The 26,191-nt window shown below is 47.6% G+C and overlaps 1 protein-coding gene across 22 annotated transcripts in view; it reads right to left on the bottom strand.

Moving 5' to 3' along the window:
- Positions 1-26,191, bottom strand: part of CELF2 (CUGBP Elav-like family member 2) — a 515,803-nt gene that overhangs the window by 166,098 nt on the left and 323,514 nt on the right. For all 22 annotated transcript variants that reach the window (XM_033161679.1, XM_033161682.1, XM_033161683.1 and 19 more), the window contains one exon: positions 11,782-11,978. In XM_033161679.1, coding sequence (XP_033017570.1) covers positions 11,782-11,978 — 197 coding nt within the window. The remainder of the gene's footprint in view (positions 1-11,781; positions 11,979-26,191) is intronic.

Below are 26,191 nucleotides of genomic sequence, written 5' to 3'. Positions count from 1 at the left end.
AAATACGCCTCTCTTTATAGTCAATTTTATTCTTCCGTAAGACAGTACAACACTCTTGGAAACACTAGCTCCTTAAAATCGAAAGCTATAATGTACCAGACAGAAGATTCCCCTCCTTTCTTTCTCTCCCCTTTCAAATAATCATACATTTATGCACCACCGAGTTTAATCTACAGTGTCAAAGACTGACACATCCCTCTTAAAACTATGTACTCCTGGGCATAGATTAGGCAATAATGATGTGAAGGAAAATGCAGGAACAATCTAATGGGGAAGTTTCTGCTTTAATTTATGTACTTGTTCCCCTTAAAGAACTTTTTTATTATTATTTAAAAAAAAAAGATCTGGTTCCTTAAGGAACATCTCATCATGAGTAAAGGATTGTGAATAAATGGTTTCCTGGGGAGGTCGCTGGTGTCCTATAGACAACTAGGAGTCCACAGGGCACAATGATCACGGGAAGAGGGAGGCAAAAATTCCAGGACCTTGGATAGCTCCAAGAATGCAACCTACTCCCAAGACTCTTGGGGCTCAACAGAGGTATTTCATTCTCCTAGGGCCCTCTCAGGCTCTGCCCCCTTTCTGACAAGTGAGAATCCTTAAAGGGGTGGTCTCCTGTCTTGGAGCCTAGCATTTTGCCACCTGACAGTCTGTTCCCATAGCTCAGTGGTAAAGCATTTGCTTTGCATGCAGAAGGTTCTAGGTTCAATCCTTGGCATCTCCAGGTAGGGCTGTCGGGAGCCTGAAACCCTACAAAGTCACTGCCAGCTCAGGTTGACCCACAGAGCTAGATAGACCCACTGCAAGGCTTCTTCCTATCTTCCCGCCTTCAGCAACTGCTTCACGAAGGCCCTGTTATCAGCTTCTGAGCACCGGGGAAGCATCATGGAACTAACCAACAGAACAAATCCAACATGAACACCCCATTATCACATTAAGAACATATTGCAGAATTGTTGGCATCCGTCTGTCTGGAGAGACAATGGAGTGTGCCTCTGGGGGTGAAGCCAAATGGCTGCAATAGCAGCAACAACGTGACCTCTCTGGGGCACAAGCCTGGACAGTGTGCATGGAAGTCCTGGTTTGCCCAGACGGCAAGACCTCCCTCTCAGCCTCGCTGATGTGTTTCCAAAGGAAAGCAGAGCAAAACATCTGGCACCAGCTTGGCTGCACGAGTTGCTGGAAGGAGGAGGGCAAGGCACCACTCCCAGTGTCTTAGGGATTCCTCTCCAGATTTGTGTAGGGTTTACTCCTTAGCCTTTTCTTCTCCCTAACATATCCTGCAAGTCAATGGAGGCCAGTGTGGTGTAGTGGTTAAGAGCGGTAGACTCGTAATCTGGGGCACCGGGTTCGTGTCTCCGCTCCTCCACATGCAGCTGCTGGGTGACCTTGGGCTAGTCACACTTCTCTGAAGTCTCTCAGCCCCACTCGCCTCACAGAGTGTTTGTTGTGGGGGAGGAAGGGAAAGGAGAATGTTAGCCGCTTTGAGACTCCTTCGGGTAGTGAAAAGCAGGATATCAAATCCAAACTCTTCTTCTTCTCTTCTTAGGATCAGACTTTTCCTTCTCCAAGATGGGCTTACATTTCAGGTTGACGAGCCCCATCTGCCCCTCACTTCCCTCTACAGCACGTGCAGAAACCACCTTCTTGTTCATTGGACCCACTCTTGGTCTGGCCTGCACCATCTGCAGGAGCCTGAGGGTTTGAGACCCATCACCTACTCTCACCTGGTTTAGCCAGCCAGTCGAAGCCACTCCCGGGGTGTGGCCACTGCTGCATGATGACAGCTCTCACCTATTAAACACCAGTTGCTGGCGGGGGCAGGGGGCTCTAGCTTTCTATGAGGGCGAACCTTTTTCGTTTGCAGAGAGGAGTCCCAAACAAGCACCAATCGACCTTCTTGGGCCTTAGTAACTGCTGGAGGTTGCCTAGTGCTGACCCTGGCCTGCTGCATGCAGAGGTTTAGCCCTAAATGGGTGGCTTTTCCATTCCCTGTTCCTTTGCAGGGATTCATACAAGAAGCTGCTGTCTCACTATCGCGAGAGCAAGTTCTCTGAGAAAAAAAATAATAATTGAAGGAGCCACACAGACATAATGTTTCTGGCTGCTGCAAAACTTCAATCGCACCCTCCTTCTCCCAATTTCAATGCAAGCAGAAGCCCGCATTTTCTCCCATCCAGAGGGCTGCTCATTAGCTAGTGATCCAAGCCATATATATATATATATATATATATATATATATATATATAGCATGCTTGAATCTTTTGCCACAACTTAAGCTCGCCCGATCTTAGAGGGTTCATGCTTCGCTCTCCTATGGACCTTTTATGTGACTTCTTCCTCATCCCACATTTCCTAGACAAGGGACCCAAATGCTGGGAACAAAAGGACGAGACTGTGATTAGAAAAAAAAGGGGGCTATCATCCATTTTTCTTCCTCATTTCAAAACCCCTCATTCTGAATGTATTTCGGATCACATGGTATGTTACTGTAGCCTCTTCTGGGGCTCTGTCTTTTCATGAAATCCCCGGTGCCTTAATCTGCAGAACAACCTCAACGCATCCTTTGACAGGAGACCTCAATTTCCCCCGCCTCTCCTCCTGCCCCTCAAAGGTCACTTCCATCTGGTACCAAGGCGAGCCCTTCCCTCTGCATCTCACAGATTCTTCCCCTCCACGGCACACCTTGTTTCATCCATAAACCTGCATCGCGCATTAGTGGTACTTTTCTTACAAAAGTCATTTACCGAGGCAGCGAAATAGTATCGATCGCCAATGCCAGTCCCAGCGCTGTTCCAATCAGCAGCCTGACCTGTAACCTCTCTTACTTGAGTCTTCTCTTTCTGTATCTCTACCCAGCTTCAAATTCCACAGTCAGGGAGTGCCGTGATGGTGGGGTCTGAGAGAGCTGGTGGAATGGAAAAGGAGGATTTATGGGACCCCCAGACTGGGATGCAGGGAGACATCCAGCAGGTAGGTGGGCAGACAGTGGAGTAGATTTCTCTTGGTCAAGTCATGTGTTCTAAATGTGCAACTGGATGTGCTCCAAATGTATGGATCGGCCGCACATCTAGCCAACACAACAGGCACTCCCCGTTTTTCCAGCCTGACCCAAAAGCTGTTTATAGCTGAATCAGGCCAGGGGAAACCAATGGGTAACCTAAGAGGGCATCACAATCTTAGAAACCTTGGGCAGTGGAAACCTTGGGCAGTGGAAACGATGATCCAAAAACTCCTAACTCCCCAAAAATGGGAAGGTGCAAGATCTTTCCACTTCTCCGCAAATGCTATGTGGATAACTGCACTGAGACTCTGCATCTGTTATGCCTATAGTTCCATGCACCTGCCATGTTTTGCAAAGTCTTCTTTGCAAGTGTTCCACACTTATACCATACAAATCTCTCTCTCTCTCTCTCTCTCTCTCTCTCTCTCTCTCTCTCTCTCTCTCTCTGTGTGTGTGTGTGTGTGTGTAAAGTGGCACACATTTATGCAACACTCTATATTGCTTTCGTAAGGGAAGAAAACAGCATGAGCAGATGTTGCTGCTGAAACCCGCTTCTCAAATGCTTAAATGCCAGCAGAAAGGCAACCCGGTCTACCACCCAGGTAGGCAAAAATAGTTCAATTCAAGCTAATGGGACACAACAGAAGGATTCCTTTCAGTTGCTGCGGTGAAGGAGAGGCTTGTAAGATGTAGGGTGAATGATCCAGGAGAGAAGAAGCCTGCAGAGCTTGTTCAAAGGCTGGGCTGCCATTTCAAGACATGTGCTGATGCCGTGCTCCCTTGGATTTCCTCTTTCATGGGCTCTCTGGCTTCCCAGCATCTTGCCATGACACACTTGCTACCTACTGTCCCCAAGAGCCTGTGCGAAGTTTCTGCAGAGCTGGAAGTCAGGAGACAATAGCAGAACGGGAGAGGAGATGCCTTGCATGAAGAACGTCTCCCGGAAACCCCGAGCAGCAACTGTCAGTTAGTGGGGAACCTTTTTCCTGCCAAGGGTTGCCTTCTCTGTAGGGTAATCTGATGGAAGCCTGCACGACAACAGTAGGCAGGAACCCGAGCAGAATGCAGCCCTTTCTTTCTCTTTCTTTAGTGCTGCTACTGCCTTCCCCCTTTCTGCCACTCACTCCTATTATTGTTTATCACATTTACATTCCACCAAGGAACTGAAGGACATGTGTATGGTTCTCTCCACCCCAATTTTATCCTCACAACAACCCTGTGAGGTAGGTTAGGCTGAGAGGCAGTGACTGGGCCCAAGGCCACCCAGTGAAGTTTGTCTGGACCTTGATTTCTCAGGTCCTGGTTTAGCACTCTAACAACTACCCCACACTAGTATGTTCTCTCTCCCTCTCCCTCTCCCTCTCCCTCTCTCCACCTCTCTCTCTCTCTCTCTCTCTCTCTCTCTCTCTCTCTCTCTCTCCCCCCCATTTCTCACCACCCACATGAAATGAGACCAAGGCCCACATGTCTGACTCACTGTAAGGTACCTTCCTATGTTCCTAGGTAACAACCAAGCAGGCAAACAAGCGTGTGCCTATCCAAATAATAGCTGAGTGGTGTATAAACGTAGAATATAGAACATAGCGCAACTCGTAAAAAAAACAATGCCAGCAAGAATGAAATGCTGCAGAAATAAAAGGGAACTAATTCAGGAAGGGATGCGGGTGGCGCTATGGGTTAAACCACAGAGCCTAGGGCTTGCTGATCTGAAGGTCAGCGGTTCGAATCCCCGCGACGGGGTGAGCTCCCGTTGCTCGGTCCCAGCTCCTGCCCACCTAGCAGTTCGAAAGCACGTCAAAGTGCCAGTAGATAAATAGGTACCGCTCCGTCGGGAAGGTAAACGGCGTTTTCCATGCGCTGCTCTGGTTTACCAGAAGCGGCTTAGTCATGCTGGCCACATGACCCGGAAGCTGTACACCGGCTCCCTCGGCCAGTAACGCGAGATGAGCGCCACAACCCCAGAGTTGGAAAACGACTGGACCTAATGGTCGGGGGTCCCTTTACCTTTTTTAATTCAGGAAGGCCCAGAAGACAAGTTTGCAACAAGCGTCAAAAGAACAGCTGTGTTTGCGCTTGCTTCGCTCCCGTGGGATGAGCATTCCAAAGAACGGGTGGAACAATGCTAAGAGAATGTGCTCAAGTAAGTTGCAGTGTCTTTTACTGTGAGGGTCTGAGGTACAGTCAGATCTAAGTTACTGAGGTGGGATATAGGGGGATCAAAAGAGCATAGGAAGAGCCCACCTAGTCCAGCATCCTGTTCTCACAGTGGTCATTCAGATGCAAGCAGGACCTGACTCCAACAGTGCTCTCCCTCTTACAGCAAAGTCCCTTCTGGCCCTTTAGGAAGGAGGGGGGTGTTGCAGTGGACACGAGCCCCACACGTGCACAGGGGATGATCGCATCCCCTGCCTCCACTGGCTGACCCCTGGGTGCAGTGCCCGGCTAGCTGACCAATTGGTACAGTGGTCAGGCGTGGCTGGCTGCATTTAAGCCAGCCCGCACCCAGGGCTCAGCCACTTGCCATCGGACCCCTTCCTGCTCGCTTTCCCGCCCTCCCACCCTTTAGGTAGGCAGTTTCTTGACCTTGCTATGGACCGTGGTTGGTCACCGTTAAGGGGCCTGGTAGGAATTTTCCCATTAGGCAAATTGGCTCCAGCCTGGTGGTTTTTGCCTACCTCATAGCAACTCGTCACAACTTGGTTTTGGCGGTTAGGCATTGGATTAGCTTAGGAAGGTTGAAGGTTGGGGGGGGGAGGTTCGGCCATCACCTCCCCCCAAGGCTTTGAAGGGTACTTCAGCAAATGAGTCAGTGGGGCGTGTCCCTGTCCGAAGCCGTGGTTGGTGAGGGCCAAAGGCACGCCCCAGATTGGTAATCACAGGGTGAGTCCCTAGCTGATGTGCAGCAGCAGGGCTCTCTCACCCATTGGTGGTTAACCCTTCCCGGACTGCCAGCACAACGTGCTGGAGTCGGATATAGTCAGTAGTTCCAATGCCTAAGCCAATACCGCTCAACATCCGTAACCAATAAAGTTGTGGCCTATTTCATGCCCATTTAACCTTATACATTGTGTCCTGTGTCTTTATTTCACCCCGGGGGGGGGGGGGAATCGGGTCTTAGACATGCAACTGGTATTCAGAGGCTTATGGTCTCTGACAGTAGAGGTGGAACACAGCCATTGTGTCTAGCTGCTACTGATAGCCTTGTCCTCCGTGAACCTGCCTGGTTCTCTTTTACAGCCATCCAAGTTGATGAACATCACTACCTCTGGGGGAACGGAAATCTGTTCTTTCATAAGTGTTGTGTGAAGAAGGCAGCGTCTCTGAGCCTTCAGCTCCCCCAGTCAGAAAAGAGGGGTTGCCTTGTTAACTCAAAAGAGCAAGAGCTAGCAAACAGAAAGGTTCTACAGCGAAGAGATCTCAAATGATGGGATCCTAGTCATACCACCTTGTCTATTCTCCTTTCTGTGTCCACACGGACAGGTGCCAGAGATGTGGCTAACCAAGCATGAACAAAGGCGAAGGCAATAAAGGGGAAACTGTCCCTAGACAGGTCTCGGTTTGTTTTGCACATTCTCAATTGTGCAAATATGTGCATTTGGTTTTAATAAGTCCACAACCAAGACTGCACCTTGGCAATTATGCCAGGAAGAAGATGGGCCGGAATCCACTTGTTACTTTACAAACTGGACATTGAGACAAGAAAAGTATTTAATTCCAGTATTGCCAGGCCACATTTGAGAACAGCACATTTCCATGTTGCTATAGAGAGTGACTGAAAATTGTAGCATGCACAAATGTATTGTAGTGTCCGACAGCCTTTTTTCTTGCCACCAGTCCAGTACCTGTCTGTTTCCTCCTCTTTAATCTTAGTGTTGGACTTGTTTAAATCACATGCTGTAAGTGCCAAACGCAGAACTTCTAAAACTAAGTTCTTTATTGTGCACAGCTATATACAGTGGAGCAAAAGATCAAACGTCCATCTCATCCCTCCGCAGAGTCCAGGAATGAATCCTTCCGGTTCTTTGTCCAACAAAAGAGGTGTGGGATTCTGAACCCCCACCTCCCCCTTCCACGTCCTTCCTGCCTGCGCCCTTGGAGCGTGGGAACCTGACCCCGTTCCCCGCTATCCACTCGGCGCTGAGGCTCTGCGATCCTGTCAGAGCCCTTGCACCGCCTTTCTGCCTCTGGCTCTCCCTCCCCACTAGAGGAATGGTCACTTCCAGCTGAGGAGGGGGAGGACGAGCTGGTAAAAAGCCGAGGAGGTTCTCTATACTGCAAACGCTCCCGCGACTCCACCAGCCGTGGGGAGGGGGGTTTCCTGACACATGGCGAAAGGGAAAGGGCAAAACTAGAGCGAGCTGGCTTTGCCTGTCTTTGGCTCTGGTGCCACCTAGAGTTGGCCTCCTTGCCTTCCGCTCAACCACTCCCAATGGGCACCAGCCACCACTGCCTGCAAGCTAAAATAAATCATTACTAGGAGACACTGAAAGACTTAGTATCCTCCATGAATCTGTCTAGATGTCTCTTGAAACTTTCCAAGCTGGTGGCCATTGCTATACCTCTGGGCAGCACCACATAAGCGAACTTTGCAGCATATGATAATTTAGTTATGAGCTCATGAATAAATCTCTCTCTCTCCTCAGCAAAGAAACAAGATACAAAAATAAAAAATCTGCCCCCCCCCCAAAAAAAATCTATATGCACACGCGCAACACACACAAAAATACAAACTTCGTTGCAGACCCAAATTTTGAAAAGTTTTAATTTGGACAGTTTTTCCAGTTTGCAAAACTTGTCCCAATTACAGAAGTTAGGGCTTGTAGAATGTAGGCTTTTTTCCCCGGCCCAATTTCCAGAGAGCTGAAGGATAAGTGCCTAGGAAAACGCTGCTCTCTGCTTCTGCCTTCAGCTCCTGCCACACAGAATTGGCAGCAGCACAGAGAAGGCAGGAAAACAAGTGAAGTAGGACATTTGTAGTTAGAGGGTAGAGAAGGCAGTTGGTAATGACAGCAGAGGAGAAAGCAGGAGCTGTCGGTTGTTTTTGACAGGGACTGTAAGAAACTCCGACAGCAGCCTCAAAAACAGCTCAAAGAGATCCTCTCCTTGCCCCTGTCGGGAGATGCTCAGCTTGGGTATACATAGATAGTCAAGTGGAACAGAGCCAGCAGAAAAATAATCAAGCATTCTGAATCACTGACACTGGGAAGATGCTTGAAGGTAAGGATGCCAATTAGAACATACTCCTTTGTCAACTGCCCAATCTCAGAGCCCTCCGCCCAAAGGTCTTTGATGTAAACACATCCAGGCAGACACCACTGTTTAACTGTGGTTAAGGCAGCTTAACCGCGAACTGGCACAAAGTCAACATTCACAAAGCATGATTTGCAACAGGTCAGCAAATCAGAATAATCAGGGGCGTAGCAAGGTAAATTGGTACCCGGGGGCATGGGAAGGTCAGGTGGTACCCGGTGCAGAAAATTTCTTGTCAACCCCCCAATTGATTTCCCCCCCCCCGCAAAAAAATGGTTTTACATTATTTCATATTTTCTTACAAAGGAATAATAATAAGTAATAATAATAAAAAACTTTTATTTATATCCCACCTTCCCCGGCCAAAGTCGGGCTCAGGGTGGCTAACATCAGATACATAACATTGGTATAAAATCAAACAATAATTAAATTACCTCCTAAAAACACCTCAAAATCAAATTAAAGTCTAATTAGATGGCTTTCCACAAGGTTAGGGTTGGGAACAGTAAAGTGTTCTCTGAACTGAAATTTCAGCCTTTATGACATAGGAAAACAGCCAAGTGAACAGCTATTTTGGTGGAGGAGGGTCAAGATATTAACCAATATGCATGAAATTTCATATATAGCTATATAATCCCTAGTATAGTAAGATAAGACCTTTGGAGCAGGCATTAAAAAAAAAAAATCCTTCATAATTTGTCACCCCCTCCATTATGGAACACGGGGCAGCCCGCCCCCTCGCTCCCCTTGCTACACCCCTGAGAATAATAAAAGGTATGGTTTGATTTCCAGGAATGTAGCTGAGCTGGTTTGCACAGCAAAAGTCACAAAACCTTGGGATACCTTAAAAAGCACGCTTCATGCGCCAGCTGCAGTTTGGCGCGGTGTCCAAACTGACAAGCCAGTTAGTGTCATTGGTCTGCAGCTGGAGGTTGTTGTGCCATAGAAGCAGGAGGACTGAGCAAATGTAAAGACAAACAGTTCTGAACTATGGTTTGCCCGTCAGAAATTGAAACCATGACTTCACTTATAAACCATGGTTACTGCAAACTATGGTTTGGCACGGTGTTTGCATTAGCAAATGATGGTTTGCGATTGGCTAGCAAGCTACCATCAGAAGCCCTACTCTGAAGTGGGTTTGCCAACCATATTCTGAGCCACCTGAGATTCAACACGATGTCTCAACTGACAAACTATAGTAACAGCCATTGCTTTGCCTCCATCAGTTCCCCCAACAGGAGACAGAAACAAAATTTTGAAGTCCTGAAGCTGAGAGGGTGAAAAACAGAAGCAGACAAGCAGCTCTAAAAAAGGGTTTGCCCGCCACATGTTTGGATCTTCAAATCACCGCCTGAGTTCTAAGCAGTGGTTAGTGCAAACCATCATTAGCCACAACACCCTCAACGAGACTTTAAGCCTAAACACAGCACTGGAAAGTTATCCATCTTTGACTTTGTCCCAAAGTTTTATCAGAAGAAGAAAAAAACAAAAACCTGTTATCAGAAAAGTAGCCAGGACATGGGTCACAAGCTGCATTTAAAAAACAAAATAAAATTGATGTGACAGATAAGTTGTGCATCTTCAAAGATTGAGCAATTGAGTACTTGCCTCCATCCCAGAAGCAACCCTTCCGGCAGTGGAAAGGCACTGAAACCCTTTGCAAGTGTTTGTGAAGTCTCATATATTTCAGAATTTGTAAGGGAACGGTGGAGCCATATTTGCTGGCCCCTTCCCCTCCATTACATTCCTGTCCCTGCCACCTTCAAAGGAACACAGAAAGAGGCCTTGTGCTGAGCTATATCATTGGTCCATCTAGAATTCGGATTAGGCCCCCGAAACAGACTTTGGACATGCCTGATCTAGAAGAAGAAGAAGAGTTTGGATTTGATATCCCGCTTTATCACTACCCGAAGGAGTCTCAAAGCGGCTAACATTCCCCTTTCCCTTCCTCCCCCACAACAAACACTCTGTGAGGTGAGTGGGGCTGAGAGACTTCAGAGAAGTGTGACTAGCCCAAGGTCACCCAGCAGCTGCATGTGGAGGAGAGGAGACGTGAACCCGGTTCCCCAGATTACGAGTCTACCGCTCTTAACCACTACACCACACTGGCTCTCCACTGGTTCAGAACCACTGAACCATTGAGTTGGAAGGGGCCCTGAGGACCATCTAGTTCAGGGGTCAGCAAACTTTTTCAGCAGGGGGCCGGTCCACTGTCCCTCGGACCTTGGGGGGGGGGGGCGGGACTATATTTTGAAAAAATATATGAACAAATTCCTATGCCCCACAAATAACCCGGAGATGCATTTTAAATAAAAGGGCACATTCTACTCATGTAAAAACACACTGATTTCTGGACCATCTGCGGGCCGGATTTAGAAGGCGATTGAGCACGAATTCGGCCCCCGGGCCTTAGTTTGCCTACCCATGATAACCCCCTGCAATGCAGGAGTCTTGTACAGGGATCGAACCGGCAACCTTGGCATCATCAGCGCCACATGCTAACTGAGCTATCCCATCTCCCTAATCTTGCTCAGTGGTGTTTACATTGACCAGCAGGGTTTCAGGCAAGGAGTCGTTCCCAGACCTACACTGGGGATTGAACCTGGGACCTTGTGCACATTCTTGTGCGCGGTTTTGCCTAATATGGACCTTTTTTGCAAAGCGGTCTTGCCTACTGTAATGCATGTTTGCATTTTATGTTCACTAATATATACATTTATTCACAGACTTCACCCCAACACCTGCATTTATGTGCCCTCGACTGGACTGGAGAAGTGCCTTGCAAAATTCGAAGAAGAGCTGGGTTTCTATTTGCACATTGTTTCTGAGAGCACTGATTAGGGAAGACTTTAATTGCACTGAATTGAATTTCTCCCCATCCCTACGTATGCAGCCAAAAGGGCATCAACCATATACAAGAGAGAGGTATCAACAGGCTCCGGGACACCCCCGCCCCCGGTGTTTGCAGAAGTGCAAGGAAAGTTTAGAGGGAGGAAAATGTAATGGGAGGCTGATTGTGGAAACGAGTGTGTGTTCAATCCCTATGAAATGCTGGCTGTAGGGTGGGTGGGAGCAGGAGGTGAAGGAAGGGAGACTGGAAAAACAACAGAGAATCCTGAATCCTTGAACAGCAGCATTCCACGCTGCAACATCTCACTCCTCCCATTATAAATGTGCTGGTCTTCATCAGGGTTCAACAGGACGTGTCTGTGTTTTCAGAAACAAGCAGTATCCTTTATTGTTGTTGTTGCACAGCCCTAACCCCGTCCCTCCCCCTGCTTGAGGACACAACAGAAATCTCAAAACTGCAAGTAAAATTCAAACCCGTATTCATGATTCTCACGCAACCCGCCAAACGATTCCATATGGGAGCAAGCACCCAAACGCTACTCTCCCTCGCTAGAGGCAACCAGCATTAGAAACACTGGATGAATGTGATGGGAGTTTTGGTTGTAGAAGGACCCCACTCTACTGCCATTCTCATTCAAGAACCTCATTCTCACCCCACTGTGTTGTTATTGCCATACCTTTGCTTTGGGGAGGATTCTGGCTCCGATCTCGGAGAACGTTGATCTGGTAGACAGCTCCGTAAGGCTCAAAAAGTTCCTTTAGCTCCTTTTCTGACCACGAACGGGGGATCTGTCCGACAAACATCTTAATGGCATCTGGGTCTGGCTGATCTGAGTGATCCAAAGTTCCATTCATTTTGTTAGCTGTGCCGTTACTGGAGAGAAGGAGAGAGAGAAAGGGGGAAAGGAGAGCGCCGTCAGCGGGAACATTTTCTTCTTTTGAAATAATGTCATTTGCAAGCAGAGAAGGCATAACAAGCAACAGTCAATGGAGAGGGAAATAGAGCACAACTAACGCTTCCAAACTGATTAAGTGCCACCGCCAACAGAATATCGTGTTAATGCCGCGAACAAACAACAGCGAAAACGTGCCATTACGTTATTCTCTGACTGCAAGCCGCCGCTTGAATCCATCACGTACAAAGAGGGTGCCGAGCTCAAGTCACAAAACAGCGCTTGTGGCTCTTGAAAGAAAAGGCCATTTTAAGGAGACGTACGGGGGCTACTGTACAAACACGCTGCTCTCCGGCAGAACAGAAAACCAGCGCAAGGACACCCTTCCCCCCACGAGGGCTCCCTAGGCGGCGGAGTTTCCACTCCCAGTGCAAGTGTGTTTGGATTCTGAAACACTCAAAAGTCACATGAAAGGGCATACAAAGCAGCCGGCAAGATGTCCGGTGAGTAATGCAAAAACCGGCCTCTGCATGTGTCATACTATTGCACAAAACAGGGAAAAAAATGCTCCAGCCAGGCAGATCCCTTGCTGCCAATATAGTATAGGTCAAAGATATTTTACTTCCTGCAGCAGAATCCAAATAGTCGCCTCCTCCACTCCTCCATTGCTTAGAGCCAATGCTTAAAAAAAACACCAGCAACACCTCACTGCATTATTCTGATATCAGTTTCTGCCTTCATCTGTCCCCCTATACTCTTCCACCTGAAGCAGTCTGCTTCATGGCGAACAAGGCTGGTGTACAAAATTCTCTTCACTCTGGCCCCCGGGGTTTTTCTCATCACTGGTGTGAGGTCATATGAGGCCAGCCACAACCCACAGGTCCTCTGAGAAATATTCCTGTTTGATGCATTCCCTCAAGCCAGCTTCCAGCCTACCTGAAAATGGAAGCCGTGGTTAAGCTGAAGTGTGTCCCTTTCAGGAAGCCAACCGCACATGCGCAGAGGGCAATGCATGTGCAGGCGAGAGTTTCAGGGAACTGGAGTTGGGTGCAGGGAAACGATTCAGGGTATGAGCAGCAGGGGAAAGAAATCTCCACCCTCTCTCTGGCCTGCACACCAATGTAAGAATGCAACTTGAAACACAGCAGGGGGAATGGAACTTCTTGCATCTCAAGCCGCTAACGTGTACATAACTCAAGCTGCTAATAAATTACCTATTATGAAAAATAAAAAATAAAATAAAGAACAGAACAGAAAAGAAAAGAAAAGAAAAGAACAGAACAGAACAGAACAGAAAAGAAAAGAAAAGAAAAGAAGGGAGTGTGCTTTATTTCAATTTAGGAGCCCATCATCTGTTTTATACGGTATAAACTAAAAAGAAAAGGGGTCCCAAAAACTATTTAAGTCCTGTAAAGTACAAATAAGAAACAGTTACAGGTAGGTAGCCGTGTTGGTCTGCCATAGTCAAAACAAAATAAAATAAAAAATTCCTTCCAGTAGCACCTTAGAGACCAACTAAGTTTGTTCTTGGTATGAGCTTTCGTGTGCATGCACACTTCTTCAGATACCAAGATACAGAGGTTTACCAAATCCTACCAAAAGGAAAGATGAACCAGAAGGCAGATTATGAGCACTGTTTAGGTTGGCAGATTAGTAGCCAGCAGGATCTGACCCTTGAGGCACATCTCACTAGAGAGTTTCCTTTGACCGGTGTAATTAATGGAAAGAGCACCCCATTCATAGTGATAGTGAGCCAAGTTATTTCATTCATTCATGTATAAAACTAGTTCTATGCCACCTTTAGGGGAATGGCCCAACCATATTGACTCACAGCAATATAAAATGTTATTAACTCAACAATAACAATAAAGGGAGAAGTACCGGAATGGGTTACTTCCAGGTTTTGGCACTCGTGCATGCGCAGAAGCACTAAACCGCGCTTTGCGCATGCACAGAAGTGCCAAATTGTGTCACGCACCTACACAGACACAGCGCTGCAGGTTGCGAGCGCGCCTCCCGCACGGATCACCTTTGCAACCCGAGCGTCCACTGTACAGTTCAGAGAGCTTCACCACATTCACACAACACATTTAGAACACTGTGATATCACCTTAAAACACTCCTGGATTCCCCCAAAGAATTCTGGGAGTTGCAGTTTGTTAGAGGTGTTGAGAGTTATTAGGATAGTTCCCCTTTCCCACCACAGAGCTACAATTCCCAGAGTTCCCTGTGAAGAAATATTGACGGTTAAACCACTCTGAGAATTGTAACACACTGAGAGGGAGAGGAATCTCCTAACAACCCCCAGTACCCTTAAGAAACTACAGCTCCCATAATTCTTTGGGGGAAGCCATGCCCATTTAAAGTGGCATCATAGTGCTTTAAACAAATGGTGTGAGTGTTACCATAACTTTAAAAAAAATAAACAAATGTGGAAAACTGGATTTAAGATTGGAATAATGAGAAACGCAAAGGAATTGAAATTGACAGATTCAATTTGTGCCCACACTGTCTGCCTCATTCAAGGGTTAAAGCCTGCAGTCAAAATGCAAAGATGACGTGCGCCACTCACAACGGAGGCACAAATTAAATATCGGAAGAGGGGAGACCATGAGTGCATTCCGTGCCCCGGGGCTACAAACTTGTGCAAAGAGAAATCACTCGGCTGCCCCCGCCTCGTCTCTCCCGAAGCATAAGCACACCTGAACACATGAATACGCCTTGATTAACTCCTTTCTTCACAGCCCTCCCAAGTCCTGAAAGGAGGGGGGGGAACGCCATGAAAGATACGTTTCAACACCAATGATGAGAAGTTTGATCACCAATTCCACTGCATGCCTAACCTTGCCTCGTTCTGCCACGGGAGTGCATTTCAATTAACCAAACTTTGCCTCTCTCTTTCTCCTGGGTCCCTTGGATCACAGTTGGGGTGTGGAGAAGAGGATGGGGCTCCAGACATCCTTTTAGGGATGCTGTGAAACTTGATCTAGGATCCCAGAAAGGTGACCGCTTTAGGGAAGATTCCCCCACTCCCCATTCCATTCCTGCCTTGAAATCATTTGACTCCCCCTTCCATTCTTCTCTGGCTTTCCCTACAGCAAGAAACACTCGTCCTCCTCCCTCTTCCCGCAGATCAAACTCAGTTGCTCTTTTTCTCATTCCATCTATGCATGAAGCAGGATGCGGGTGGCGCTGTGGTCTAAACCACAGAGCCTAGGGCTTGCCGATCGGAAGGTTGGTGGTTCGAATACCTGCGACGGGGTGAGCTCCCGTTGCTCGGTCCCAGCTCCTGCCCACCTAGCAGTTCGAAATCACGTCAAAGTGCAAGTAGATAAATAGGTACAGCTCCAGCGGGAAGGTAAATGGCTTTTCCGCGTGCTGCTCTGGTTCACTAGATGCGGCTTAGTCATGCTGGCCACATGACCCGGAAGCTGTACGCCAGCTCCCTCGGCCAGTAACATGAGATGAGTGCCGCAACCCCAGAGTCGGACATGACTGGACCTAATGGTGAGGGGGTCCCTTTACCTTTACCTAAGCAAGATACACCTGCTGCTTCTACTGTTTTGCATGCAGAAGGTTCAATCCCTGGCATCTTCATCTAGGGCTGAGAAGATATCCTTGCCTGAAATCTTGCAGTAATAATAATAATAATAATAATAATAATAATAATAATAATAATAATAATAATTTATACCCCGCCCATCTGGCTGAGTTTCCCCAGCCACTCTGGGCGGCTCCCAATCGAGTGTTAAAAACAATACAGCATTAAATATTAAAAACTTGGTGCTGCTGCCAGTCAGTGCAGACAACACTGAGCCAGATGGACCAATGGTCTGACTCAGATTAAGGAGCTTCCTATGTTCCTCATATCAGACACCACTCAGATATAGGGGTACTCAGATGCATTAGGCTCAAATTGTTGTTGTTGTTCAGTCGTTCAGTCGTGTCCGACTCTTCGTGACCCCATGGACCAGAGCACGCCAGGCACCCCTATCCTTCACTGCCTCTCGCAGTTTAGCCAAACTCATGTTAGTAGCTTCGAGAACACTGTCCAACCATCTCATCCTCTGTCGTCCCCTTCTCCTTGTGCCTTCCATCTTTCCCAACATCAGGGTCTTTTCCAGGGAGTCTTCTCTTCTCATGAGGTGGCCAAAGTATTGGAGCCTCAGCTTCAGGATCTGTCCTTCCAGTGAGCACTCAGGGCTGATTTCTTTAAGGATGGATAGGTTTGATCTTCTTGCAGTTCAGCATTTCAGATTCATTCAGTGTTTTATTTTATCACATTCTTATCAGTTCGATGCAAATATTAGGCAAGTTTGGCCGTTTCAACATTCTCAGAATAAAAATTTGCTCGCGCCACACTGAATTTTTTTGTATCGATAAGAAATGCATTAGATAACCAAAAGAAGCAATTCCAAGCAGTGCCTGATTTATAACACAGAACACAACTGCTTTACAATAATGATCACAGGACATCAAGAAAGTATAAAACAAGGCAGCTACCTAAGAACATGAATCATTCCAGAAATATAAAGTTGATTTGTCCTCGAATCATTCCGCCACGCTTGCCATCCTGTCCTGCCACACCCTTTGAGAACCAATGCTCTGGGACATCAGAAAAGTTTCCAGTGCGAAATGAAGCTTTTCCAGTGCAAATTAGACTAATTGGCATGGAATTTTTTCCCCCTGGGAAACTCATGTCGCTGCTCTGATAACAGTTGGATAAAGGACTGCTTGTGGGTTGGGCAGATTACACACACTGGTGCCAACTCCAGCGGGCCCTGGGCGCCTGGACACCCATAATATTTCTTTTTGCTATGGGTGCCCGGCCTCTACCCCTGCCACGCACCACCCGCTGCCATGCGTAGCCCACCAGGGTCCCATTTCATTAATGGTTCTGGAGAGGACGTGTGGTCAGAAGCAGAGAGATGGGGAGCTTTAAAAGGATTAAAGCTTTGACATTGATGCGGAGTGCGACCGGGCGCTTAAGGAGAGGCGTGATGATGTCATGGCTGATGGGAGAGGAAGACTATGCTGCTGTATGTATTATGTGTGCATGGGGTGGAGAGGGATAATGCATTAACAGGATTGCTAATCCCAGCTTTAGCTGCTGTGGTCGGGAGTGCTGTTGTTGTTTTAAGTGCATTCTGCTTTTCTTCTTGCAAAATTGGATAGAGGCTTTTGCTTGTTCATGTTTATTGCCACGTTTGTAGCCCGGGGTTCCCGGAGGCCCGTCCTCGCCGCTGTACAGCTGCCCTCCAAGCAAGGAAGGGAGAAGTTCGCACTGCTGAGCTTGTGTTCGGGAGCCAAGTGCCAACTCCTGAGAACTAAATCCAAGCAATTAAGTCCAGGAAATGCTGCCCGGTGCAACACATTTCAAGATTGGCACAGACACATGTGACGGGCATACCAGCCGGATTTAAGAGATGCAGGAGGCTATTTTAGTAATTTCCGAGAGCGCATGACCCAAACGAAAGCTACGTTTATCGGATCCAACACGGCTGCATTATCTAAATAGCTTCCTTGAAAACAAGACTGGAGCTCCCAGCTGGGCATGCGGTCAGATGCAAGGCCCAAGAGCATTGCCAGACCTTTTGGAGTCCCTGCAAGCGAACTACACAACCCACACTCCACAACAACTGACTGAACGGCTTAGGGAGCAAAGGACCTGCTCCTGCATGGCTTGACACCAGCCTAAGGGTAGGCGAGTCTGTTTCACCTCCAGTCTGTGTGGCTTTTGAATGTCTATTTATCTCATCCTTCTGCAGTGTGCCTACAGTAATCTAATTTTTTTTATAAAAAAAACCCAATCAAAATGCCAATTTAAATGTGCAATTGTGTTGCAACATTTCGAGAAGAGCAGAATCCGGCAGGTACAGAAGTTCCGACCAACCCCTTAGCCAAAGCCATGGAACTGGGTTCACTTTCTATCAGAATTAGCAAAGCCTGTCTTCCTCAAGAACCCATACATCAGCCTCCCCTGGTTCCATTCAAATCAGCAGGGCAATGACCAGTCCATCTACCCAGTATTGCCATGGGAACATGGGAAGGCTGCATTGCGCTGTCTCAGGCCTTTGGTCCATCTGGTCGGTGCTGTCTGCCCTGCCTGGCAGTGGCTCTCAAGAGTCCCAGGTTTAAGGAAAGAGGTCTTTCCAGGCCCTGCCTGGGGGTGCCGAACCTTTTGCATCCATCAGCTTTCCTGAAAGACCAGCTCCATCAGGCACCTCCCGCTCCTGAACTATGCAAGCTGATCATTATAAGAACAACTGTTTAAGAATCGGTGCTTGGGTTTTGTTTTTTCCTCTTCCCTCCTTGTCCCTTTCGCCTTGTGTGTCATTCCATTATATATATATATATATATATATATATATATATATATATATATGTAAGCCTGTGAGCAGGGACTGTTTTAAGCCACACTGAGAGCCTTTCTGGCTGGAGAGTGGGGTACAAATGATGATGATGATGATGATGATGATGATGATATACTCTTGACTCTCTCTGGCAAAGCACCTTTCACTTTGCCAGCTCCCTTCGACTGAACACACAAGTGATGAACTTTCTCCATGCAAAGCCCACAAGCAGGACCTGAGTGCAACAACACTGGCGATTCCCATCAACTTGGATTCCTGCCTTGCAGGGGGTTGGCCTAGATGACCCTTGAGGTCCCTTCCAACTATACAACCTCATGATTCTATGAAACACACTGCCTGCAACAGTGAAAGGAGAATGCAGCGATTGATCAAGGGCCTTAACTATTTCAGTTTAAACGGCTCTGCGCTAAAGAATACCAGCAATTTTTCGGCTATGCTTAAATCACATGATTCTTGTCAGTGAAAGCAGACTGTGGCATTCCCTTTGTGTTGACAATTTCCATGCTTTCCCTCTCTTTGTTAGCTTGGTATCTCATGCCTCTCACAAAGATTCCCCTGCCCTCCCATCTCCTAACGATTAGAATACAGAAATAAATAAAATAGTTCCATTGGTGAAACCTGTAATAGGATTGCCATTTAGAGAGAGAGAGAGAGAGAGAGATCCAGCATCACAAACATTGCCACCACGTTTTCAAAAAACAAAAATAAAAATCTGAGGGTTTTTGGTTTTTAAAAAGGAGGGGAGACACCCCACAAAACATCTGGCGCAGAGAATACAGATGATCGTTTGTTTATATCTTTCTCTCTCTGTCTAACTGCCTTTTCCAAACACAGCCAGATGGAGCCTTTCAAAATCAAATTAATTTCAGATTAATTCACTCTGGACCAACGCCAGTTTCTTGACTCTATGCTTTGAGGCACTATCTAAATTGATTTACAGTCATGAACTTAAAAGAGCTCAAGTCCTTAGGTATAAGGAGCTGGGGGGAATAAGTACAGTCATGATGAAGAGAGATAACTGCAACTGTTATTAAAGCTAACATTCCCACCATCCCAGAAACATCTACTCTTCTTGCAGGTGTCTCTCTATCTCCTCCCCAACATCCTAAAGTCTTGAGACTTTGGCTTTCAAGACTACCTTTGTATCTATTGCCCATGTGATCAGGGGCGTTCTTAGCCCCTTGGCTGCCTGGGGCAGGAAGCCAAGAGGCACCCCTGGGGGCGGGGCATCGAAGGGGTGCAGGGCGGCGGATTCGGGAGTCTCTGCGGGCTGCAAAGACTCCCGAATCTGCCGCCCGGGCTCCCTTGGCGGAGCGCAAGTCGGGGCAGGGAGAGGGACGGGCCAGCGGGGAGGGGTGTCCCTCCTCGTTGGCCTGCCCCTCTCCATGCCCCGGCTCCACAAGCCAGCCAGCAGCGGAGCTCAGCAAAGAGGCAAGGGGTGGGCCAGCGAGGAGGGGGTGGCACCCAACCTCGCTGGCCCGCCCCTTGCTTCCATGCCGAGCTAAGCCACTGGAAGGGGGGGGGACTATTTTCGGCGCTGCCGGGGCTGAGCCACAGGGGTGGCCAGCGAGGGGGGGGTGTGACACCCCTCCTGGCTGGCCGCCCCTGCTCCTCCACCCCGGCAGTGCCGAAAATAGCCTTTAAAAAATAAAAATAAAAAATAATTTAAAAAAAAGTCCAGGGGGCAGGGCCACTGCCCGAAGTGTCACCCTCAGCAGGGGTGCTGCCCGGGCCCGCCTGCCCCCTCCGCCCCCCCTTGCTACGCCCCTGCATGTGATCCAACCTGCTCTTGGGGACTGAAGTAATACCGCCCCCAAATTTTGTTCCATGGTTTTCCTGGAACCATGGAACAAAATGTGCTGCTCCCCCCCCCCCGCCGGAAGCAACCAACGTGGAAGTTAGCACTAAACTAACACTAAATTTCCAAAAATGGCTTTTATGTTGTGTGAAAGATCGCATAAACCATGAACATTATCAGGCAAGGAAACAGCATAAAGTGCTGTCCGAATGCAGTAATGACCGCTCCCCACATCAAATGGGGGGGGGGAGAATTTTGCGTGGTCGGGTGCAGCCCCCTGGATCCCAGTGCGGCTCCTGGTAGTTCGGACTGGCTTCATCCTCCCCAGGGCCGGAAAGGAATTTCCCTGCATTGGCAGGTTTTGCCTTTCCCGTAGCAATTCGTCACAACTTTGGCGGTTTCAGGCCTTGGGCGGAATCCTTTAGTCTATCTTCCTAAATGGGGTGAGGGGAGAGGTGGTGACCCATGCCCCCTTTGCGGCGGCAATACCAGGATTCCCCGTTAAAGGGGTATTGGGGGGAGGCATTGACCATACGCCGAGAGGTTGTCATTGCTCTCCCCCTCCAGCGGCGGCGAACAGGGGGTGGGGTGGGGGCTCTCTGCTTGAACATATGTTCTCCAGAGCCAGCCCAATCCCCCACATATTCTGGATAACCCTGAAGTCTCCCAGATCCCCGGCTGGGGGCTGGGAAGGATAAACGCCCAATGCCTGAGCCAAGGTCTCCCTACATCTGAATCTTAATAAAGTTGTGGCCAATTTTAATCCCATGGCACGTTGTCTGGTGTCATTATTCCGCTCGGGGGTCGGCTGTGGGTTGGGGGACTCCGGCTGCCCACGCAAATGCACAGCAGCGGTCCCTGCAAACTTGTCCCATTTGAGAGTAGTATATTGGTTAGATCGGTGAATTATGCCCCATTCCCCAGTTCAAAGCCTCTTTTACCTATGAAGCTTACTGGGTCACCCATTCCCTACCATTCTAACATACCTCCCAGGATTGATGTTTGGCAAAGTACAAGAGAAATGTTTCTAGAGATTTATCAATCTTTTCTTCTTGAAAAAAAAGACCCCCAAAACACGAAGTAACTAATTTTTTTTAGTATGTGACCTGAATTATTCCCCATCAGCCTGACTTCCTACGAATATCTCCACGGTAGATATGGGACAAGGATATGCATCAGTGATTAAATATCTCAAAATGTTTCTTAATCAGAGACTACTCGGCAAGTGTAGCGAGTCATATGCGATGACTCTCTGTAGACCCTTTTATTATCTGACTCGTTTCAACTGCAATTTGGGTTTCTGCAGAGACAAAACAGCCAGCTCTGGAAAATTATAAGATAAATGTCAGGCAACGATAACACTGTTAATGAAGATGCATTGGCAAACAGCAATAATCTTACTTTGGAAGGCTCATTTCCATTAGAAGAAGCCCAACCTGTCCAAGGAAAGAGTTGAGCCGGGATTAAAATGATAGTGTGACAGTCAACTCATTAATACTCATAGAGGTTTCAATAGGTCTACCCTGAGTATGACTAACATTGGGTAACACAACCATGATTGTTAAAGTGCATTCACAACAGTAGCAAGCAAGGCTTAGCTGTGGAGTATAAATATTGGATACAGCTTGTGTGATTTTGTTTTCTGTTCTTCCTAGGCTAGATCCTACTGAAGAAAAAATAAATAAATAAAAATAAATGTGTACTCTCCTCCCTTTCTCTGATGGAGATTGTGCTGCAGTTTCCCCCACCCCCTGACTTGCAGACTTCACTAATCAACCACAAAACCAATAAGAATGAGTACGCAATTATGCTATTATCAGAAAGTAGCTTATTCAGGTAAGGGCTTGGCAGGCTTTTTTGTCAGCTTCTTAAAACCCAGGAGGCAGTTGTCAGGCATCCTTAGAAAGGAGTTCCACAGATCAGGGGGCAGCCACAGAAAAGGCTCTGCAACTCACAACCACTCTGTTAAATCTTTCTTTGTTGCAACATAAAACTCTTCTGTTCGGAAGGAACATTGCACGTATGCAATCACATGCATATTTACCTAGGAGTAAGCCACTCTGAACACAGTGGGACTTACAGGTTCGGTAATACAAGGACCAGGTTCTGACCATGCCAAGACGATCATTTTACGAGAGAGTACCTCGGTAATCCTGTTCCTGCACTGCAGGTAACAAAATCTCAACCGCTTTGGGGTGGTTAAATTTTCAATACGTTTGGCTCAGATTCAGCCCACTTTGGGGAGGAGACCCATGGAAATCAACAGGACTTTGATTTCAATTAGTCCTGAAGCATGATTCAACTGACTCTGGATCAAACCAACGAATATACAGGGTGAGGCTGCTGGCAGAGCATTCTATATTTCGTTCCTCTCCTGCTAAAAACACCAGTTCCACAGTCCCTTAAGCAGCTTCTGCTCTCATTTAGGCCAGCTTCAGAGGCCAGCCATATGGGCCCATGTAGACAGAATCTGCCCAGGTTTGCACCGAGAATGCACCCAAACAACGGCGTAGCTAGCCGCTCGGGAGCCCGGGGTGAGCCAGGGCAGGGTACACTGTGCAAAGCCTCTCCACAGCCTCCCTGTAGGGCGGCTGAGGGAGAGGCAGTGGGCAGACACAAGCCCCACACTGCCGTTTCAGGCAGTGTGGAGCCTGCAGGCGCCCAAGCCACCACATCACTCCCAGGAGAGACGCGTGGCTTGGGCACACGGCAGGCCCTGTGGTAAGTGCCTGCCCCTGCAGTGTGACACCCAGTGCCAGCCGCGTTTCATTGTGTTTGTTGACTGAACCGAACAGTTTCATGAGCCCATTTGTATTTTAAAAAACTCATGTCCCCCCCATTTTGTCACCACCACCCCTCAGTGATGACACACGGGGCGGACCGCACCCCCCTTCCTACGCCACTGCACCCAAATCTTCCAGTTTTTATGCAACACTCTTGTGTTGTAGTGCTGTCCAGCAGCTTGGATGGTTTTAAAAGAAGAGTAGACAATTCGTGTAGGATAAAGCTGTCAGTGGCTACTAGATACAGTGGCTATGTTCTACCTCCACCACTAGAGGCAGCGTACTGCCGGTTCTTGTTATGCCCTTGATTTAAAACACACCTTGAGCAGTTGCATTTTAAGCAGCAACAGCAGCAGCCTCGGATGATGGCCGTACTGATGTTCAGGCACTAATAGTGTGTGTGTCGCCACTGCTGGCGTTGACAGGGAGCCGGCACTCAGCGATAAGGTGAGATAACAACTGGAGATTATTATCTCCCAACTCAAAAAAGGGGAGACCTATACATTGTCACAAGAAACATGTGTTCCTAGACTGATATCTGAGATAAACACAAACCAAATGCTTCCCAGGGTAGGCTGAACAGCTTGTGGAAGTGTTCTGAATCCCCACTGGGGAAGAGTTGGGAGCAACCACCTCTGCAATCTCTTCTTTCCACAAGCAAAGTTTTTGGGCCCTTGGAGGAGAGGAAGGTGTAGAACAGGCTTCCTCAACCTCGGCCCTCCAGATGTTTTGAGACTACAATTCCCATCATCCCTGACCACTGCTAGCTAGGGATCATGGGAGTTGTAGGCCAAAAACATCTGGAGGGCCAAGGTTGAGGAAGCCTGGTGTAGACGTTCGGCCAAAATTGAGAGAGGTATCAAGCAGTAGCCACCTAACTCCTCCTTGCAATAGTTCAAGCAGAGGTGGTATATGCAACATGGGGGTGTCACATCCATCACCAGCCAGGCCTGCCTAATCCCTGCACCAAATCTACAGTAAGAACATAAGAGTGTAACAAACGCCTGCTGTATCAGACCAATGGCCCATCTAGTCCAGCATCCTGTTCCCACATGGCATAGGGGGGTTGCTCCATCTCTTTAATAATTTTGGTTGCCCTGAACCCTTTCCAACTTTGCTAGGTGAGGCTACCAGAACTGCAGCATAGTCCAAATACAGACACACAATCATTTTTTTTATAACAGCCTTATCTCAGCCTTAAACTTGCTTGCCTCTGACCTGCGCAGATGTCAGTATGCAAGGACACTTAAATACACATCCACAGATCCAGATTTTCTCTGTGCAGTCTAAAGGTTTGTATTATGGACATCGGCTCAGCAACCATTTGCGGGAGATGGACGCGTGCGTGTGTTCTTCCAATGAAACAAGATTTTCTTTTAAAAATAAATAAAAAATAGATAAGTCTAATTACACAAACTCTCCTCTCTACACGGTTGTAGATCTGAAGACCTTACGCTGCATGCTCGCACAGTCTCCGTCTTCAAAGGGAGCCTTACAAAGAATGCCTAATGAGAATGAAAGATGCCCATGCAAGATATAATCACACAGTTCCTTTTGAAATGGGCGCATTCTGCTTTCACTCCCAAAGGTCGTTTTTCTTCCGTACGCACACGCATGGAAGTGCATTCTTACACAGCATGGTGCTTGTTGCTTTGTCATGTGAAGTTGGAGCGATCTGTTTCGCTTGGCACTTTGAAGCATGTGGGTTTTTTGTGTTTTTGTTTTTTAAGAGGGAAAATATCTCATTCTAGCTGGTCCAAGTCCCCAGAAGCAAAACTTTGGCAGATTTTCTACCTCTGTAACTTTTACTGGACAGGATAAGAAGAGCCTTCAGTCTACTGGGCAGCTGTTGGTCACTCTGGAAAGGTCAAGCCTGCTTCCTGCCTTCCATCCTCGGCATCTTTATTTCATCGGAAAGAAAAAACAGAAAGATTGGCACTGGATTACTAACAGCGGTTCCCGTTCCTTCTCCTGACTTTGCTAGGAGTTCACTGGTACTAAATGCTCTGCCCATTTGCCCTTGGACAAACCAGAGCTTTCTTCAGGCACTGAAAGGAACAGGCTGGGATCAGACCCTGAGATTGGCAAGCCCTCTCCAGATCTTACACCCAGTCGTTCAGTCGTGTCCGACTCTTCGTGACCCCATGGACCAGAGCACGCCAGGCACGCCTATCCTTCACTGCCTCTCGCAGTTTGGCCAAACTCATGTTAGTAGCTTCGAGAACACTGTCCAACCATCTCATCCTCTGTCGTCCCCTTCTCCTTGTGCCCTCCATATTTCCCAACATCAGGGTCTTTTCCAGGGAGTCTTCCCTTCTCATGAGGTGGCCAAAGTACTGGAGCCTCAACTTCAGGATCTGTCCTTCCAGTGAGCACTCAGGGCTGATTTCTTTAAGGATGGATAGGTTTGATCTTCTTGCAGTCCATGGGACTCTAAAGAATCTCCTCCAGCACCATAATTCAAAAGCATAAATTCTTCGGCGATCAGCCTTATAACCTTATTACAACCTAATAACCTGTAGGTTATTAGTTCCCATTAATTAGACATTATTAGGAGGAGGAGCCCACACATGAACAGCCTGGAAGCCTTCCAACAAACGCAGAACACATACAGAACCTGATTTATTTTTTAAAACCAGGGACAAAAGAATCGCATAGACCTGAATCATGCCTCATACAGAGCAAAAGCCCTTTAGTGATGTTACAGCAAAGATTATCCTGCCTTTGGAACTCTAGTTAAAAGATCACTGTGGTTTGCATAACCCCCAGAAACCATAGGTCCCACGCTGCAGCATTCCATTAGGTTAGCGGGAAATGTGTCATGGTGTATTTGGAAAGCTCAGCTTCTCACATACTGAAAGGTTTAGAAAGGTTAATTGAAGAAAAACACTAATTTAGAGTGACAACCCCTCAGAGGGAGAAGGTGCCACCTTGTTCTTTAAATACTAGAAAAGTAGCTTACAAGTTGTGCTTTTCAACTTCTCATTGCCATAACTACCGGAGAGTAAATCTGAAAAAAGTGATGCTTCCTAAGTATTGTGGATGCCAAAGGAAAAAAAAAATAGAAGTTGGTGGGGAGAGGGACACACCCCACAACTACAGTGTATTTTATAGCATGGGTCCCATTGTTTTTGGGTTTAAGGTAACATGTGGAAATCGAGGGGGGGAGGAGAGAACTAGCATGGGCACCAACCCATTTCACAGACGATGAAGGCCAGAGCCTTCTCCTCCAAACAGAT

Source organism: Lacerta agilis, chromosome 10 (genome assembly GCF_009819535.1).
Source record: "Lacerta agilis isolate rLacAgi1 chromosome 10, rLacAgi1.pri, whole genome shotgun sequence".
Taxonomy (NCBI): domain Eukaryota; kingdom Metazoa; phylum Chordata; class Lepidosauria; order Squamata; family Lacertidae; genus Lacerta; species Lacerta agilis.
This window is presented reverse-complemented; position numbering and strand designations above follow the sequence as displayed.